The sequence below is a fragment of the Pholcus phalangioides genome, unplaced genomic scaffold (assembly GCF_987345545.1).
Source record: "Pholcus phalangioides strain wild (caught in Gottingen) unplaced genomic scaffold, Ppha-v1.0 ptg000008l_1, whole genome shotgun sequence".
NCBI lineage: Eukaryota > Metazoa > Arthropoda > Arachnida > Araneae > Pholcidae > Pholcus > Pholcus phalangioides.
The window spans coordinates 17,186,396-17,203,441 of NW_028301601.1; the positions used below are offsets into that span (position 1 = coordinate 17,186,396).

A 17,046-nucleotide genomic window follows, 5' to 3' on the forward strand; every position below is an offset into this window, starting at 1 on the left:
TCGATGATTAATTCTTTGATTTCGTCGATTCTAGAATTATTTCTTTCATAAATTTTGAATTTTGGTTTACTGTGGACTTACTTCTTCCACAAACTTTTAAATTTTTCATCGATTCTAGAATTATTTCTTTCATAAAATTTCGATTTTCACTTATTCTTTAATTATTTATTTATAAATACTGAATTTTTCATCAATTTTGGAATTATTTATTTTTATAATTTCTGAATTTTTCATTTATTAAGAATTATATATATTTTTTTATTTATTAAGAATTATATATTTTTTCATTTATTAAGAATTATATATTTTTTCATTTATTAAGAATTACATATTTTTCATTTCTGAATTTTTCATTTATTAAGAATTATATATTTTTTTATCTATTAAGAATTATATATTTTTTTATCTATTAAGAATTATATATTTTTTTATCTATTAAGAATTATATATTTTTTATCTATTAAGAATTATATATTTTTCTTATTTATTAAGAATTATATATTTTTTCATTTCTGAATTTTTCATTTATTAAGAATTATATATTTTTTTATCTATTAAGAATTATATATTTTTTTATCTATTAAGAATTATATATTTTTTTATCTATTAAGAATTATATATTTTTCTTATTTATTAAGAATTATATATTTTTTCATTTCTGAATTTTTCATTTATTAAGAATTATATATATTTTTCATTTATTAATAATTATATATATTTTTCTTATTTATTAAGAATTATATATTTTTTCATTTCTGAATTTTTCATTTATTAAGAATTATATATATTTTTCATTTATTAATAATTATATATATTTTTCATTTATTAATAATTATATATATTTTTCATTATTTAAGAATTATATATTTTTTTCATAAATTCCGAATTCCTTGAATTTCTAGAATAAATTCTAGAATTTTTTGTTTCATTAATTTTGCTATAATTCTGACGTTATTTTTCTCTTTAAAATTTTCGGTCATTTTTCTCAACTTCCAGAAATGTGTGTGTGTTTCTCTCATTAAGTTTCAATTATTTTTCATTAGCTCTGGAATGATTTAAAATCTAATACGGAAATGCTAATTAAAACACTAATTCAGGAATTTTGCTGTTCTTTCATGAATTTCAAATTCCAATCATGCCTGAATTTTCACCAATGTTTGTCTCTAATATGACTTCACAATTATTATTTTTTAATTTTGGCATTTATGTGCATTCTGTAATAATGTTGCTTTTCTATTTTGGATCCCGACTTCTCCTACAAAAATATCGTATATAAAATCAAGAAGGCCCCAGAAATGCCCGGGTCCCATCTCAGGCCACCGAAATCATCAAGACGCTCCTGAAATCAATGGTGCAATAAATGGATTTACTGTATAACCGAATTGTAAGAGGATTTGTACGACTCATCTCAAAAGTTTCAATGACCCTAGTGTGGCTTGCGATCCATAAAATAAGTACCCCTGAATTAATCTTTGAAAGGGAAGGTGGATACATTGTTGAACGGGTAAAGGATTTTAAAAGTTTTTCTACGTCTTATGCCGTGTCCAGATCCCACGGCTCTGAATCGCGACGCGATTCTGAACCGCGCAGAACCGGTTTTGGAGAGATTGACCATTAAAACATCCCACGCTGTGCTAGCCACACCCCAAAACCGGTTTCTCCGTGGATGTGGATCCGGTTTTACGTTCTTGAAACGAGTTATGATCGGTGGATACAGTCATACGAGACACACATAAAATATAATTAGCTTTCCTTTACGTAGTTAGTATTCAATGGAAATTATTACGAAAGTAACGCCATCTTTGTGCATTATTTGACTAGCCAGATATGTAAAGAATACTCATAAATAGTTATAAACCATCACGGAATAACTAACGCGACATTTTCTTTTCGTTTATGAGAAAAATAGTGAATGTGTCGTCATGGGATAGACATCGACTCTTGTGTGATGGGTACATGGCACCATACTTTTCATCAGCTGCCGCAATATACGGATGTGAGGGAGAAACTATGTGGGACCTAGACCTATTGAGTGATAGCTTCCGGTCATTATGTCCACTATTCTCTAAGTTCTTAATTGTAATAAATAAAAGAGATCGGCATGAATTATACAGTTTGTGGTTGAAGTGTCTATCGTCATCATTCGGCGGAATTTCGTGGATGCCAGGATTCAGAAACCGACTCTCAGCATCAGAGTTCATTGTCCGAAATGCGTGTGCCAGGGAAGTGATTCAGTTATTTCATGAGGATCGAACGATCAGGTGGTGGTGGACTGACGTCATATATGGTCTACATCATTGCATTTCGTCAGGCTGAGATGTGTCTGTACAATGATCAATGTTTGACGACTGGTGACAATCCGTAGAGTTAATCTCTCGCGGTGGAGGAGGGGATATGGTCGTCAAGTCTGACTTTGGACAATGAAAGTTCCTCGACTCTATCGTGAGTCCGTGCTGTGGACAATCACAGCCCCCATTACCACCAGCGCCGCCGTTGGTGTACTGTGCGTTTAAGTATGTCGGAATCGTCGTCGGGTGATGATGATGGCTCGACGAGTCGACGGAACTGTCCTCCCCATTGCCCGTACCGTTCTCCAGTGATGATGTGGTCCGAGTAGGAGAAGGAGAGGACTTTGCCCAACAGAAGACGTCTGAAGCGCGACTGTCTGAGGAGTCCAAGCCATTCTCGGCTATCGACAACGGCGGTGTCATCGGCGCAGCGGTGACCATCGACGGCCCTGTTGTCGAGTGTGGACTCGGAGGCGTCTGGGAAGTCTGCGTCATCATCATTCCGGACACCGAGCATTGTGTAGAGACCTCCGCGGACGTGCTGTTGTTACAGCATATGACAGACGCGGATGAAGGGCTGACGACGTGATGAGAAGGTGGCGTGACCAGGCTCACAGGCTCTGTGGGAAGTTGGGGCCCACAGACTTTGTTCATGGCGTCAACCACACCGTTTGCTGCTGCTGTTATTGGCCTCGGCATGCCTGGAGCCGGGCTGGCCAGAGTCGTACATTGTGAGTTTGGCGGTGTTTGCGGAGTGACCTTCTTGCAGCATTTCTTAGGATTATTGGAATGACCTTGCTTATCGTTGCCGCTTGTCTTTAGCTCTGCCGCCTCAGCGTTGGTTATGCCGTCTTGTTTTTTCCATTTCGTTCGACGGTTTTGAAACCAAATCTTCACCTGCAACGAAAGGAAGAAACAGAACTTCGTTGAGCAAACGATTATATGGTTTATACATGGATGTGTGCATAGGTAATCTCATCTGACTTGAAATAACTAGCGAACGGAAAGAGAACCTGGATTACGTTGTAGTACTGTAACTACGCCTAATCAGATGAAACAAACAGCAGCGCTTCATGGTGGCGAATTTGGAAAATTCACAATTGGAAATCAAGAATGAAGGGTGATGGAGTAAAACATTGAACCAAATACAGTCGACGCTCGTTATGACGACCGCGCGTTATAGAGACCATTCCATTACATTGACTGGTAGGATAAGCCCCAAATGTTTCCATAGAACGACTATCATATATGTTTTGCTTTCGATATAACTACTCTCCCAATATAACGTCTATTTTCGATGGGACAAAAAGGGTCGTTATATCGAGCGTCGACTCTATTTGTAATACTATAGCAAAGTAAATTAATGTCATGTTTTTTTATAAGAGCTTCCAATTAGTCACGACTTATTTTACTAATTAAAAGACACTCTGCACCTGTTTAATTGTAATTTTTGCTCTGTTTCATTTCATTTCTGATTTTTTTAAATGGTGAACTTTTCGAACAAGTCGCTGGAAGTGCTGCTGAATCCGATTTGAGCCTAGTAATTTTGCTGCAGCATTTGCACATCTGACGCTTTATTGCTCGCAAGTTACTTTATATTGAAAGGACTTACCGATGCACTCTGTATTCACAGAGCCATACGAAATAACAATGTACAGAGACCATACAAATACAGTAATCTGTTACTTATGAGTTAGTGCAAGAGAACAATGAAAAAAAAAGGGTAATAAAAGAGAGAGGTTTATATGAGTGAAAGTCAAGAAAAATGCAGTAAAAAATGTCTATGACATGAAAATTAACAGACGCAAGTGCATTAAATTTTGAATTTGATACAGTTCCATTCTCAGAACACGAGATAATACTGTATTTCTTCACCAAAATCATATAAAGCAACTTAAAATCGAACACTGTTTTTGTTGCCGTCTATCCTGGAAAGCTGTCTTTTCGGTTTGTAAGATTGGATGTAAAATATTGCGAAGAGTTTCTAGCGCTTCTAAAACCTTTGCCAATGCCCTCCTGAAAATATTTTTAAATATCCTCAGCACTGATCTCTTCATCGTCATCATGCGTATTTCAGAAGCAACGTTTTGTAGCTCTCCTAACTCACAAGGAAAGGGTCCAAAGGTGTAATCCTCAAAAAGTTTCGAAAAAATTACCACTAATTCTACTCATTATAATAGGCACAAATACTCGTATATAAAAGTATCAGGGGCAGTTATTATGTGTCACTCGAACATTTTTTGTAAATATTAATGTTTTGAACGCCAATAGAGGCCAAGAACGAATTTTAAAATCCCGCAAACCTAGTCTTAGAGTGGCGACATTCAAACAACGTATGCTTAGGTACAGCAAAGACAGTGAAAGAGACACACACACACACACACAAAGAGAAATAACTAGAGACAGAGTTTCTAGGGAAAAAAGCTAGAGGAAAGAACAAGAGGCCGCTAATGGGGAAACAAAACAGAGAAAAAATAAGTTTTTTTTAATAGATATCGACAAGAAGCGCGAGAGGTGATGAGTAGCCAGTTTTTGTAATTTTTTGTTATAATTTTTTGTGGCTTTAATAATTGCATTCCGCCGCTAATTTTTGTTTTTATGTGTCTCTGGGTGAAATGAATGTACTTGAATTTTTTCATAATTTTTTGTGGATGACACCTTTGGACCATTTCCTTGTCAGTTATAATCAAATTCTCATTTGTTCATTTTTAATGGAATCATCAACTGTTTTCATTTACCCATTTTAGGTATGGGAAATGTAGCGAAGCTAATACAGGCTGGAATGAGTAGTCAAACATGAAATGCAATTCCTTGCGGAAACAAAAACTGGTTACAAGCTCTTTGTTCCATCACCATTCTCTCATTACATCAATTCAACTCTTCCCCCCTTCCCTTCAGTTGAAATCCCTAGTACCTGTGAGAGAGGCCTTGTCAACCGACACTGATAAGCTACATTGAACATGATGTGGGCACTAGAATCCCACCGTGAAGGTTGTACGGAATGGGAAAAAAACTTTCATACAGAACCCATTCTGATCGATGACCAGTCAGTTATAAACGGAGATATAGTTCAAGGAGAGAGAAGGTAATACGCTCTCTGACACAAACAAACATAACAAACCTAGTTACACAAGAAAGCCTCTTATACTATAGGGAAGACCATCGTGCAATTTTTTTCCTATTTATCAAATTCATCAATTACACTGGTCCTACTACACCAATTACTTAACTGCCTTTATGCCTAATCACAGATAAAGGCAATAAATTTCAAGTATTGAACAAACTTTACCAATGACGTTTGGGTATTACGCATATTCACCGGTAAAAGTGATAAATTTATCAAACTTACCAAGACAATTAGTAAGTATGCATACTAACCGGTTGTTATGTATAATAACCAATAACCGATTTATCACATTTACCGTAACATATATACACGTATGTTCAATGGCTCCGTACATGGACGGCGGCAGTAATCAACTAATTACTCGTGAATGATATAGGCCACCAGATGACGACATATTCTACACGTAAAAAGCAGAGTAAATGAACGGATTTAATTATCAATATCTCGATAAATTACTTGAATAGAATAATGATATCGAAAAAAGTAAATTTTTTCAGTATAAACAAATAGCACAAATTTTTACGTATTGACTTCATATTGAATGGGGGAACGTGTAAAAATTTCAATGTCTCCACAATTTTCATCATTACGGGATGAAATTATCAGAACTTTTTTTTTTAATAATTCTTTTTGTATATAATTTTATAACATATTGAAAGAAAGTTATGAGAGATAAACAGGGCCGTCTCAGTAGTTCCAGGGCAAAGGACATACCGGGTCCATCGAGACACAGCCGTGTAGGTAATATTTATTGAAGGTGTTTCGGTTTCGTTTTTAATTTGAAAACAAAAACTTGAAAAAAAAATAATTAGGGATCGGAAAGGCAGGGTAGGCTGCTGAACCCGTCTCACAAGTACGAAATTCAAGAGCGTCTCCATGCATCGATTGTATATTCGTGAGGTATTGGGAGGAGGCAGTATCCTGAGCCTTCGGATTCCGATGCCTATGCGCAACTTATTCTACATAAAACCAGGGTCTATCGATGCACGTACACGATTTGCCACTAAAAAAAAAAAAAAAAAAATGGTCGTAAAGTTGACAAAGCAAGCATTTTTACGGGAACAAGAAAATAGCCGAAAGATGGGTGGAAGGTGCAATGCCCCGTAAAAGCGGGGCGTGTGGTGTGCACGTTGGATTTTTCACAGATATTGTTGATCAAAAATGTTTTTAATATGGCACCTTTCGGAAGAAGGTTGACCATCAGATGTGCCGACATGAAGAAAAGAAATGAGGGCAACTGAGTTGTCAGTCGCCTCGCATATACGTGACTCAGACCTGTACGCAGGAGGCGAGGGATGCTCTCTGCATTGTATATTCATTAGTTAATGGGGATCGCCCCCCCCCCCCCAAAACATTTATTGGGACGGGGCTGAAAGCTTCAGGCCCTGGGTTCCGGTGCCTATGTGGCCACCCCCACGTTAAAAGATCGATCATTTGTAGTTAGTATTGCTTATAAAACTGTTTATTACGTGTGTTTAGGTCGTATTAGTGCTACGTGAGCATTAGTGCTACGCGTTGAATTTCTCTTTAAAAAACTGCTCCGCGACGTAAAAAGTTTGGGAACCATTGGCTTAGGGGTAGACCACTCGTCCTTCAAACGACAGATCGAGGTTCGATTCCTCGTGGAGGCAGAGATGAATTGTCTTCCTAAAAAATCATAATTTTCTTTCCGAAATCCTCCTCTCCAAACTATAACCAGTCTTTCGATCAATCTTATATTAACAAGTGAAAAGGACGTGTCTACATATATGTTGCCATCTGGTGGCCTATGTCATTCACAAGGTATTAGTTGATTGCTGCTGCCTTTTATGCAAAGAGCCATTCAATACTTATGGTGGGATCACTTTCACTACGGTAAACTGTAGTGAAAGGTCCGATCACTGGTCCGATCTTAAATACGGAGCAGTGCCAGTTATTACCAAAACCGTTTCTATAAGTCTGCAAAATCCCCAATTGCTGCTGAAATCGCTGAAAATTATGAATCGGTGGGAAAGGTTAAGGACTGCTGGGACTTGAAGAAAATTGAAATGTAGTTCACGAAAGAAAACGTTGAATATGACAAAATATGTAAGATTGAAAAAATGAGTATTTATCTTTTTAGTCGTAATTATTACGGCATAATTTATGTTATGAAAGTTATCTTCATTCACCATTTTAAGTAAAGGTAACAAATTCAAATAAGCTTCGTGGAAAAAAAACGGGAAAATTGTGTATGAAATCAGAACGAACAAAAACACAGGGATATCCTGTAAAATACGGGACGCATGGTCATCAGTAGCGTATTTACGGGGGAAGGGGCTTAGCGGGCTATAGCCGAGAGGGTGGCAAACTTTAGAAATCAATGGCTAAGAAAATTAGTACATAATAGGAGAATGATATAAATAATGGAGAAGGGCGGAAAAATAGTATAACCACGAATCTGCCACTGCTTCAGAGAGTGAGTGACCTAGAGAATTTGCGAGCATGTGAATGGCTGAACGAGTGACCTAGAGCGCTTGCGCAAGCATGTAAATGGAGAGAAGAGTTATATAGGGAGTGTGTGAGCATATGAGAGTGAGTTAGTAAGTGCATGGGCAAGGGAATGACTTGGAAAGTGTGAAAGCTTATGAGAGACCAAAATTGTATGCAAGCATGTTAGTTGTTGACAAAAGAGTATGCAACATGTGAGTGAGCAAAAGAGTACGCAAGCATCTGAGTGATCAAAAGAAGGACTTAGAGACTCGGGCATACCTGCAGGTAAGGGGGCTATGTGAATTATGGCTCGGGGCGGCGAATTTGCAGAATGACTGGTCAAGAAAATTAACCTAGAATTAAAGGAGAGCGGCAAAATGCGGGTAGCCCACAGGCGGCAAAACCGTAAATGTGCCTCTGATGGTCATCACCCTCATGCTGCAAGTTAGAGGTCCGTCGAACTGTCTCAGATATTTTACTGGTCCTTATTGCGGAAAGCAACGCTTTCTTATAGGTACAGCCAACACCTTCTAAAGCAGAAAGCCTCCGCGCGAAGCTTTGACGTCACTGAAGTTTTCCATTTCACCTGTAGCCGACGTATGCGAAATCTTCACCAGGTGAAATGGACGACATCAGCGACGTCAATAGTTTCGCGCGGAAGCTTTCTGCTACAGAAGGTGTTGATAGAGCCCCCGTTCGGCAAACAAGAGACCGAGGTTTGAGTCCTCGTTTAGGAAAAAAGATGAATTTTCTTTCTAAAATCATCACGCACTATAACCAGTATATGCTATATCTCCAAATATAACCAGATTTTCGATGAATAAAGAAAGTGTTTGAAATTCGAACCACCTTATTCCAAGAACCACCAAAATAAAATTATATTTCCGACTTCCCACAGCTGCATCTTTTACAACTAATTTTATTCTCTTTGTAAGCGTATTTCGTTCTTTTTAATACCGAAAACTTGGTAAAAAGAAGAAGAAAAAAAAGTACACCTCAAGCCATAACAGATCATTTCAAGCAGCAGAACACAGGACTCGTCCTATTTAGAGTCAGAGGAAACTCTTCAACAGCTGAAATTTAAACTTTTTTTCCTGCCGTGTGTGAATTCAGAGCCAAGAACAACATCTCGGAGTTTGCGTGAAAATAATAATAAATTTAAAATAATAATAATAATAACAACAACTATAAAATAACACAGGGTGAAGGGACGCGAGGCAAGGCAAATCTGACACAAAAGCCAGGGGAAATAATAATACAGGAATAAATAGCGTGTTGAAAAAGCACAGGAGCTGCTCCTCACATTAATTGTGACGTTCGGAAATGAAAAAAAAAAAACAACAACTGGAGAGATATGAATGATGAGTCGCTGTGCGGAAACACTTGTCGTCGAGCAAATCGTAGTTCGTCAGTTTCGTTTGTGGATCAGGAAAAAATAAATGAAATTTGGCAAAAGACGAATAGAGACGTCTTCGAAGGGAAAAAAAAAAAAGTGCCATACCTCGTTATCGTATCTGAGATGACTGTAGTTGACACTACATTGCCAACGCGATGGAGTTTGGAATAGACACGTGCGAAAAACTCCGCTTATACATATGCTAATTATACCCGCCTCATCTCGATAGCGCCTAAAGGCTCGTTCTTTCTGTATAGACGGCAACTAAAATCTATTTCGAATGCCGTTCCGGAAAGGTTTTCTCTGTTTTTCATCGATAAGCTGAGAAGAGCCTTTATATTCAGATGATACCATGTATACTTTTTCAGGATTATTTGTCCTTTTAAGTGCAATTCTCATCCGTTTGCAACTGTATTTTCGGTAATTGTTGACACGATAAAGTTTCAAAATAACTTCTCCACAGTTGATCGCGAATAAGAGACGCTATTACTACTGAAATTGATAATTCTAGTAGAAGTGATTTCTAGCTAGTGTGAGCTGGCACTTTAGGCTGGAGGTGCCTCGAGGTGTATGAAATTCTAGCTCGGTCTTAAAGACGAGGGGTAAGCGTGAAAGACTTTGGGAATCTTTTAATCTGTCCCCCCCCCCCAAATTATGTTTATTCCTTTTTTTGCTGGTCCACAATTAATTTTTCTTCTTTATAAATTTTTTTAGTTGGTTCTTCAATTATTCCTCCTATTTATTCCTTGTGTTTTGCATGGAGTATCTGAAAGTTACTCCTCCTATAAATTTGTTTTTTACTGTTACACAAATTATTTCCATCAATTTTTCACAGCCCGAAAATTATTTATATACATTTTTTGCAGTCCGCAACATACTTTTCCTACTTATTTATTTTTTGCCGGTCCGCAAATTATTTCTCCCATAAGTTTATTATTTGCCGGGGTCTGCAAATTATATTTCCTCTTATAAATCTATTATAAAAATAACTTCACCAGATCTCAGCATGAATAAGTGGCGTTTCTCTGCTGAAATTAATAATAATAATATATAGAAGTGATTTATAACTATAGTCCGTTTCAGGTTAACTTTGCAGTGCAGAGAAAGGTAGAGAGTGTATTCCTTCGCCGCAAAATATAGTTCCCATATATCGGAGGCTTACGATGATCATTTATGCAGAATATTTCAATTTTTTGAATGATTGAAAATGAATACTGAAAAAATAGTGTTCTGAATCGATCTTTATTCGTTTAAGAATTTTAAAATAGAAAAAAAAAATGATTTTTCTCAGTGAGATTGGCGAGAATCAGCTATACCTTACTGCGACTGCGCATCGATACATTGGTTGAAAGGCTTTCGTTGTCATAGCAACGTGTGATGCGGTTCCCTCGTAGCTTCCCTTCCACTGCAAAGTTAACCTGAAACGAACTATAGCGTGAGCTGGCACTTTAGGATGGAGGAGGCTCGAGGTATATGAAATTGTATATCGGTCTCAAAGACGAGGTGAGCGTAAAGACTTTGGGAATCACTCTTCTGGTGGATTAACCCTTACAGCGGCATTCCCGAAATATCTCATCTTCTTAAAACCACTCCATTTCGGCAATCCAGAAATATCTCGTCTTCTTAAAATCATCTAATTTTGTCAATCCCGAGTCCAGCTAGCTCTGTACAGAGAGCTTTACCCCCCCCCCCCCTTATAACATGTTTTCCTCCCTCCCTCCCTCCTTCGTCCTGCCAATCAACTGCCAATGGGCGGGGTAAGCTTTTCTTCAAAGTTAGATAACAGGAGAGAGAGAGAGAGACAGCGTATTAATAACAATCTTTTTAGAGTTGAATAGAAACGTGTACAGAATAAATGATAGAAACAAGAGTATCTATTTTCCTTGCTTATTATTACTATTTTAGATTTCGGGGGGGGGGGAACTCATTCATTATTGCAAGAGAACGGAAAATTTTTTTTCGAAAACCGATGGCAACTTCTAGAGGGTTTATTGATTTCCACTATGGCAGTCCTTATGTGGATAAGAAAAATGTCAAAAGCCGTTTGAAGGGTTAAAACATTGTTTTTTAACCATTGGTTCGCGGACCAAAACTTTTGCTTAATATTTGTGTAGCCGCTATATGATTTCAGATTAAAAAAAATAAAAACAAAACACCCATCATGGCAATGCTTGAGCAAATGCGAAAACAATCGGCAGAGCAATGATGAAGGGCGTATATTGTGCCACGAGGGCACCGCGGTACTTCGGAAAGAGAAATTACGGCTTTGGCTAAACACACATAAAAACCGTGTCCAAGTTTGTTTTCATTACAGTTTTGCCGTCGGATGGTCTGTGAATTACTTCATTACTTTTTCCTATTCGTCTGACTTTTGCCGGTCTGCAAGTTATTCCTCCCCATTCTGCTGCCGGTCCACAAATCCTTCTACTTAGTTTTTTTGCCGTCCGGATATTGTTTCTGCAATTTATTTTCATTAATTTAGTTCTTTTTTTTGATAGTCCTCATATTATTTCTCTCATTTATAATTTTTTTCCCGATGGTTCACAAATTATTTCTCCTGAAAGAATTTTTAAGCCAGTCCACAAATTATTTCGTCTAAAAATCTAATTTTTTGCCAGTCGCGAATAATTCCTCTTATTTATACTGAGCGTATAGGTAAAAGGGCGCAACGAACCGTTGACCCTAGAGGTGTACTTCCAGGTAGGAAAAGTATCCAAATAACGTGTAGTGCTCAGGTATGACATTCATGTTGCAAGGAGTTGTACAGTTATTAAAATAAAAATGTTAACTTCTTATGCGAACACCCTAGTGCTCAAGAACCCAATTACAAAGTTGTTGCCCTGTCTTTCCTGGTGCCAACAAGAAAATTCCACATCTCCAAAATGCAATATTCGCTGAGATATTCGAATTCGGGGAAATTTGGGGGGAAAAACAGCGTTAAATGCGGGTTAAACGGTTTTTAAGCATTTAGAGTTCCCCCCCCCCGCCCTTCCCCACTTTACTCCGTTTTGTGAATTCGAATACTGTATCTCAGTGAATACTGTATTTAGAAACGTGGAATTTTTTTTTTTTTTTTTGGCATCAGGAAAGACAGGTCAACAACTTTTTAATTGGGGAACACGGAGACTGTATAAAAAGTTGTTTTTTTTTTCATTTCAATAACCACACAACTCCTTGAAACATGAATGACATTTCTGAGTACATACAAGTTATTTGGAAATTTTTCTAACTGGGAGTATGCCTCTAGGATCAACGGTTCACCATTCCATACCTTCTGTTTGCTATGCATCCTGTATATATATATATATGTTACTGCGCAAGCCCGAAGTTGGCCCAACCCAGTTGACTCGGCCAAAGTGCGAAATTTGGGCTTTCGCTGGGCTTTGGTCAACCCTTATACGTCGATCCATATACATCCACATATATGGATCACTAAGATATCGATATTGAGATTCCTTTGTTTGCTAAGGTAACTAACATGGCTATTTATAAATGACCACAATTATCACGAAAGAATACGTCAACGCGGCGATGATCCCGAATCATAGGGATCGATATAGGGATGTATAGGGATCGATATATGGGGGGGGGGGGGTGAAAGCCCGGCAGTTCGGACATTGGTCGGGCCACTTCACTCAGGATTTGGATTTGGCAGTAACATAACATTATATACATTCCTTCTATTTATTACTTTACGGCCGCGAATTATTTCTCCTTATATTTTTTTTACCAGTCCGTAAACAATTTCTCCAATAAATTTATATTTTGCTTTGTCGCAATTCATCCTATTTACGGTATTTTTGCAAGTCCTCAAATATTTCTCCCATTAGTTATTTTTTTTTTTGTCGGTCCGTGAATTGTTCCTCCTATTTCCGCATGGGGTCGAGGGACTTTAAGAACATCATATGCTTCACCTCAATAACTGAGACTTACCTCAGTTCTTTCACGTAATTTAGGAGGAGGAACTAAATTTAGTTGGCAAACGAGTGAAATTACTGGATGATAGATCTGTCCGGACTGTGGAGAGTTGTTTATAACATTTATATAGTACTTTTCGTCCAAATTTGACGAGAAGATTGGCTCGTTATTTGACGGTGGCTGTGTTCAACTGAGGAGGGCAGGGTAAGTGAGGTTTAACTATAATTTGTAAAATTTATTATTGACAAACACGACACGGGCAGTTGTTAATATCCATTATTTTAAGAGGCAAGAACGAATCCCTAATTTAAACTGGAGAATCGGACCACCCAAATATCCATAATATTGTTGAAATATTTCCCCGATTTTCAAGATTTAGGAAATTCTTCCGAATCGAAAACACCGATGTTGATAATCCGTTTTATGAGAAGAGAAATGACTCTAAATGTGCCGATAATATTACCCATTCGAGGGGAAAATTCCTTTTGCAGAGCAACCTGTGCAAGTCTCGGAAAAATCCGAAAGATTATTATAGAATGTCGTAAGCGATTGTTGAATGGAAAGAGGGAGAACCAGAGAAATTTTCGACGAAAATAGAGAGGGAGGGCTTTGGATTTCAACGTCCATATTTTAACGTTGTTTCCGAAAAGTCTTGTCCTTTTGAGTTGCACTTGTTGACTTAATCCCCCCGGAAGGTCGGGAATTGTTCTGTGTACATATTTGTGTGCATGTGTGTATGTGTGTGTGTGTGTGTCGCTCTATCTTTCACCACCTCCTATTTTGGGAGTGCTACAAGGTCCGGATATTAACTTTAACGATGGAAAAGCATGGGTTTTAACGCCGCGGAGGGCAGTTGTAAAGGCAAGCTTGTGCTTGCTCGCTCTTTGGCAAAAGGAAGTGTTTTGTTTTCGCTGTAGCTCATTTTCCCCAGAAACGAATAGAGGGGGTCCCGGTCGACGGACAGAAGGACGGACGAGCGGACGGAAAGTCAGGAGCAGGGTGGGAAAAGCTGTGTGAGTAGCTTTAATGGGAAATATTTCATAACCGATTTCGAAGGAAATGAGTTGGAAAAGGGCGAACTTTGGCGCCTGTATATTGAACAAATCGTTAATCAAGCAAGCGAAGATAATAAACACCACCACCACCACTGGGGGAGGGGGGGGGTGTCCTTACACCACTGCCACCGTCGCTGCTACCTCTTTTGAGAGTTGTGTGAGAGCTGGGGGGTGGTGCTAATAACATTCTGGTCCTCTGTTTAAATTGAAGGGTGGGTATGAGAGTATTGCATAGAAAGGAGAGCGAGAGAAAGCCGTGTTAGCTCTGCGTACCAGAGATTAAAACTTACTTAAGCGATAGCTCACACAGGAAGAGTTTAATCGTAGTAATGAACTCCATACAAGCGAAGCCTAATACTCCCATTTTAGGGCTATTAAGGCGCCCATGAGTGTTTCTCGCCGGTATTAAATAGGTAGTTATCAGTATGTTTATTTCGCTTCTAGAGAGATCGATTACGAGGGGGGGAGGGGTTTTCCCGTCGCCATCTTCTCCATCCTTTTCTGAACGAAAGATTGTGGATTTGGGAATCATCCACAATCCGCACTTATATGGACAAGACTTTCAGAATGAAAAAATGGGGTCCCCCACTATGTTATACTCAGAAATCTCCGACCTACGACCTGTTTTCGAAGAGACTTATCGCGCCTTTAAAATAAACGATTTTGAGGATATTGGTAGATATCCTAAGACTTATTATAATATACAATTTTTTTTTTCTTATAGCTTCGAGAGATCGTTAACGTGAAGTTATTGGTCTCCACTTCGAGCAATTTGGTGAAATTAAATTTTAAGTCATGTCCCGAGATGGGAACACACGCATTTGAGATGGAAGTCTCGAAGAATATTACGCTCTGATGGTATCTATCTACAAATATCTACTTAAGGATATCCTTTTATGAAATGATGACTAATTATGCAGCAACAATTAGGGCGGTAAATACCTACCCTGTATCATTTTTCCAGATGTTTCGACTCGTTATTATGGTAGAAAGCTTGGATCTTCATCATTTGCCTGTATTGTGGATCGGGACTCACTTGATCATTATCATCTTTATGGAATTGTAAATTTTTTACGGGAGAAAATTTGATCTCCGGAATGGATGAGGTTAGGATTTATTGAAGCATATTTACAATTTAATCGGTGATAAAAGACTTAATGTAAATTGATGTTATAGGTGGTGGGTTATTAGAGTGTCGTCAATTTGCTTCATCAGGTTATACCTAGAAAATACGTTAATAGTCAATTATGCTGATCTGATATATGTTTGAATCAATTCCCCAATTGTGTGGAATGTGAATTGACGGCGCATGAATAACCCAGATGTCAAAGATTCGTGATTGGCTTAAAATGCTAATTATGTTTTATAGTATGTAATATAACTGTGCATTAATTAATATTGATGTGCCCATGAGTGTTTGTCGCTGGTACTAAATAGGTAGTTTTTAGTATGTGTATTTCGCTGCTAGAGAAATCGATTAAAGGGAAAGATTTTTTTAGGATGAAAAAAATTGGGTTATTCCATTAGAGACTTATCATGCTTTCAAAATAAATGAATTTGAGGACACACACACTGATATATATCCAAATACAGTACTTATAATTTTTCTCTTATAGCTTCGGGAGATTGTTAACGTGAAGTTATAGGCCTCCACTTAGAGAAATCTGGTGAAATTGAAATTAAAGTCATCTCGACATGGGAATGCACATAGTGGTAGTATCTGTCTACAAATATCTACTTAAAAATATCCTTTTATGAAATGATGACTAATCACGCAGCAACAATGAGGGCGGTAAAGCCCTACCCTGTGTAATTTTTCCAGATTTTTCGACTCGTTATTACGGTAGAAAACTTGAATCTTCATCATTTGCCTATGTTTTGGGTCAAGACTCACTTGATCATTATCAACTTTATTGCTATGGAATTGCAAGTTTTTTTATTGGGGAAATTCGATCTTTGGTATGGATGAGGTGAGGTGAGGATTTATTGAGGAATATTTAACGCGAATATTCATAAGTCAATAGGTGATGGAAGACTTAAAGTAAATTGATGGGTAGGGTTTTTTAAAGCTTCGTTAATTTGTTTCATCAGGTAGATACCACCTCCCCCTAACCAGAACATGGCCCTCTGCACTGTCTCAACGAAGCAGGTGGTCAAAGACCTGGATCATGCTGGGAAAAAATCAGGTTATACCTAGAATATAGTGGATTACGTTGATCCTACGTATGTTCGAATCAATCCCGAATTATGTAAAATGTGAAATTTACGGAGGAGGAATAATATAGGAATCACAGATATTTGATTTACTTAGAAAGTAAACTACATTTTATTTTCCACGTATATACAGTGAAACTTCGATATAACGACACTCAAGCAAACTGGACCAAACGATACTGCACTAAGAAAAAATATCGTTGTAGAAGGAATACCAATTATATCAAGAGGCAGCAGTTTAAACACTAGAGTATAGACCTACCAAGATAGATTTTGGAAGCTCAGAGAAGAAACTAAAAAAAATTATTCTACATTAAAAATAGCGGAGATATTTCGTTTCACACATTCTCAAAATATTACTCCAGTATACATATAAAATTGATTTCCGTATGTTTAACAGGACTGGACAGTCATAATAGGGGATTTTTTTTAAGAATTCGAACAAAAAGCATTTAAAACCGTCTAAAACTGAACTGAATCTACTACAGTCGAATCCCGCTAAAACGAACTCCGAGAGACAGGAAAAATCACTTCGTTATAACGAAATTTCGTTATAAAGGAGTTCAAAATAGATGGTTGCATATATAAGAATTTACC

At 37.6% G+C, this 17,046-nt stretch overlaps 1 protein-coding gene across 1 annotated transcript in view; it reads right to left on the reverse strand.

Moving 5' to 3' along the window:
* Positions 1-887: 887 nt before the first annotated feature.
* The window catches only part of LOC149083922 (uncharacterized), an 87,452-nt gene continuing 71,293 nt past the window's right edge, over positions 888-17,046 (reverse strand). Inside the window, exon 3 of the mRNA XM_089234301.1 lies at positions 888-3,185. Within this exon, the coding sequence (XP_089090427.1) occupies positions 2,295-3,185 (891 nt within the window). The 3' untranslated portion in view covers positions 888-2,294. The remainder of the gene's footprint in view (positions 3,186-17,046) is intronic.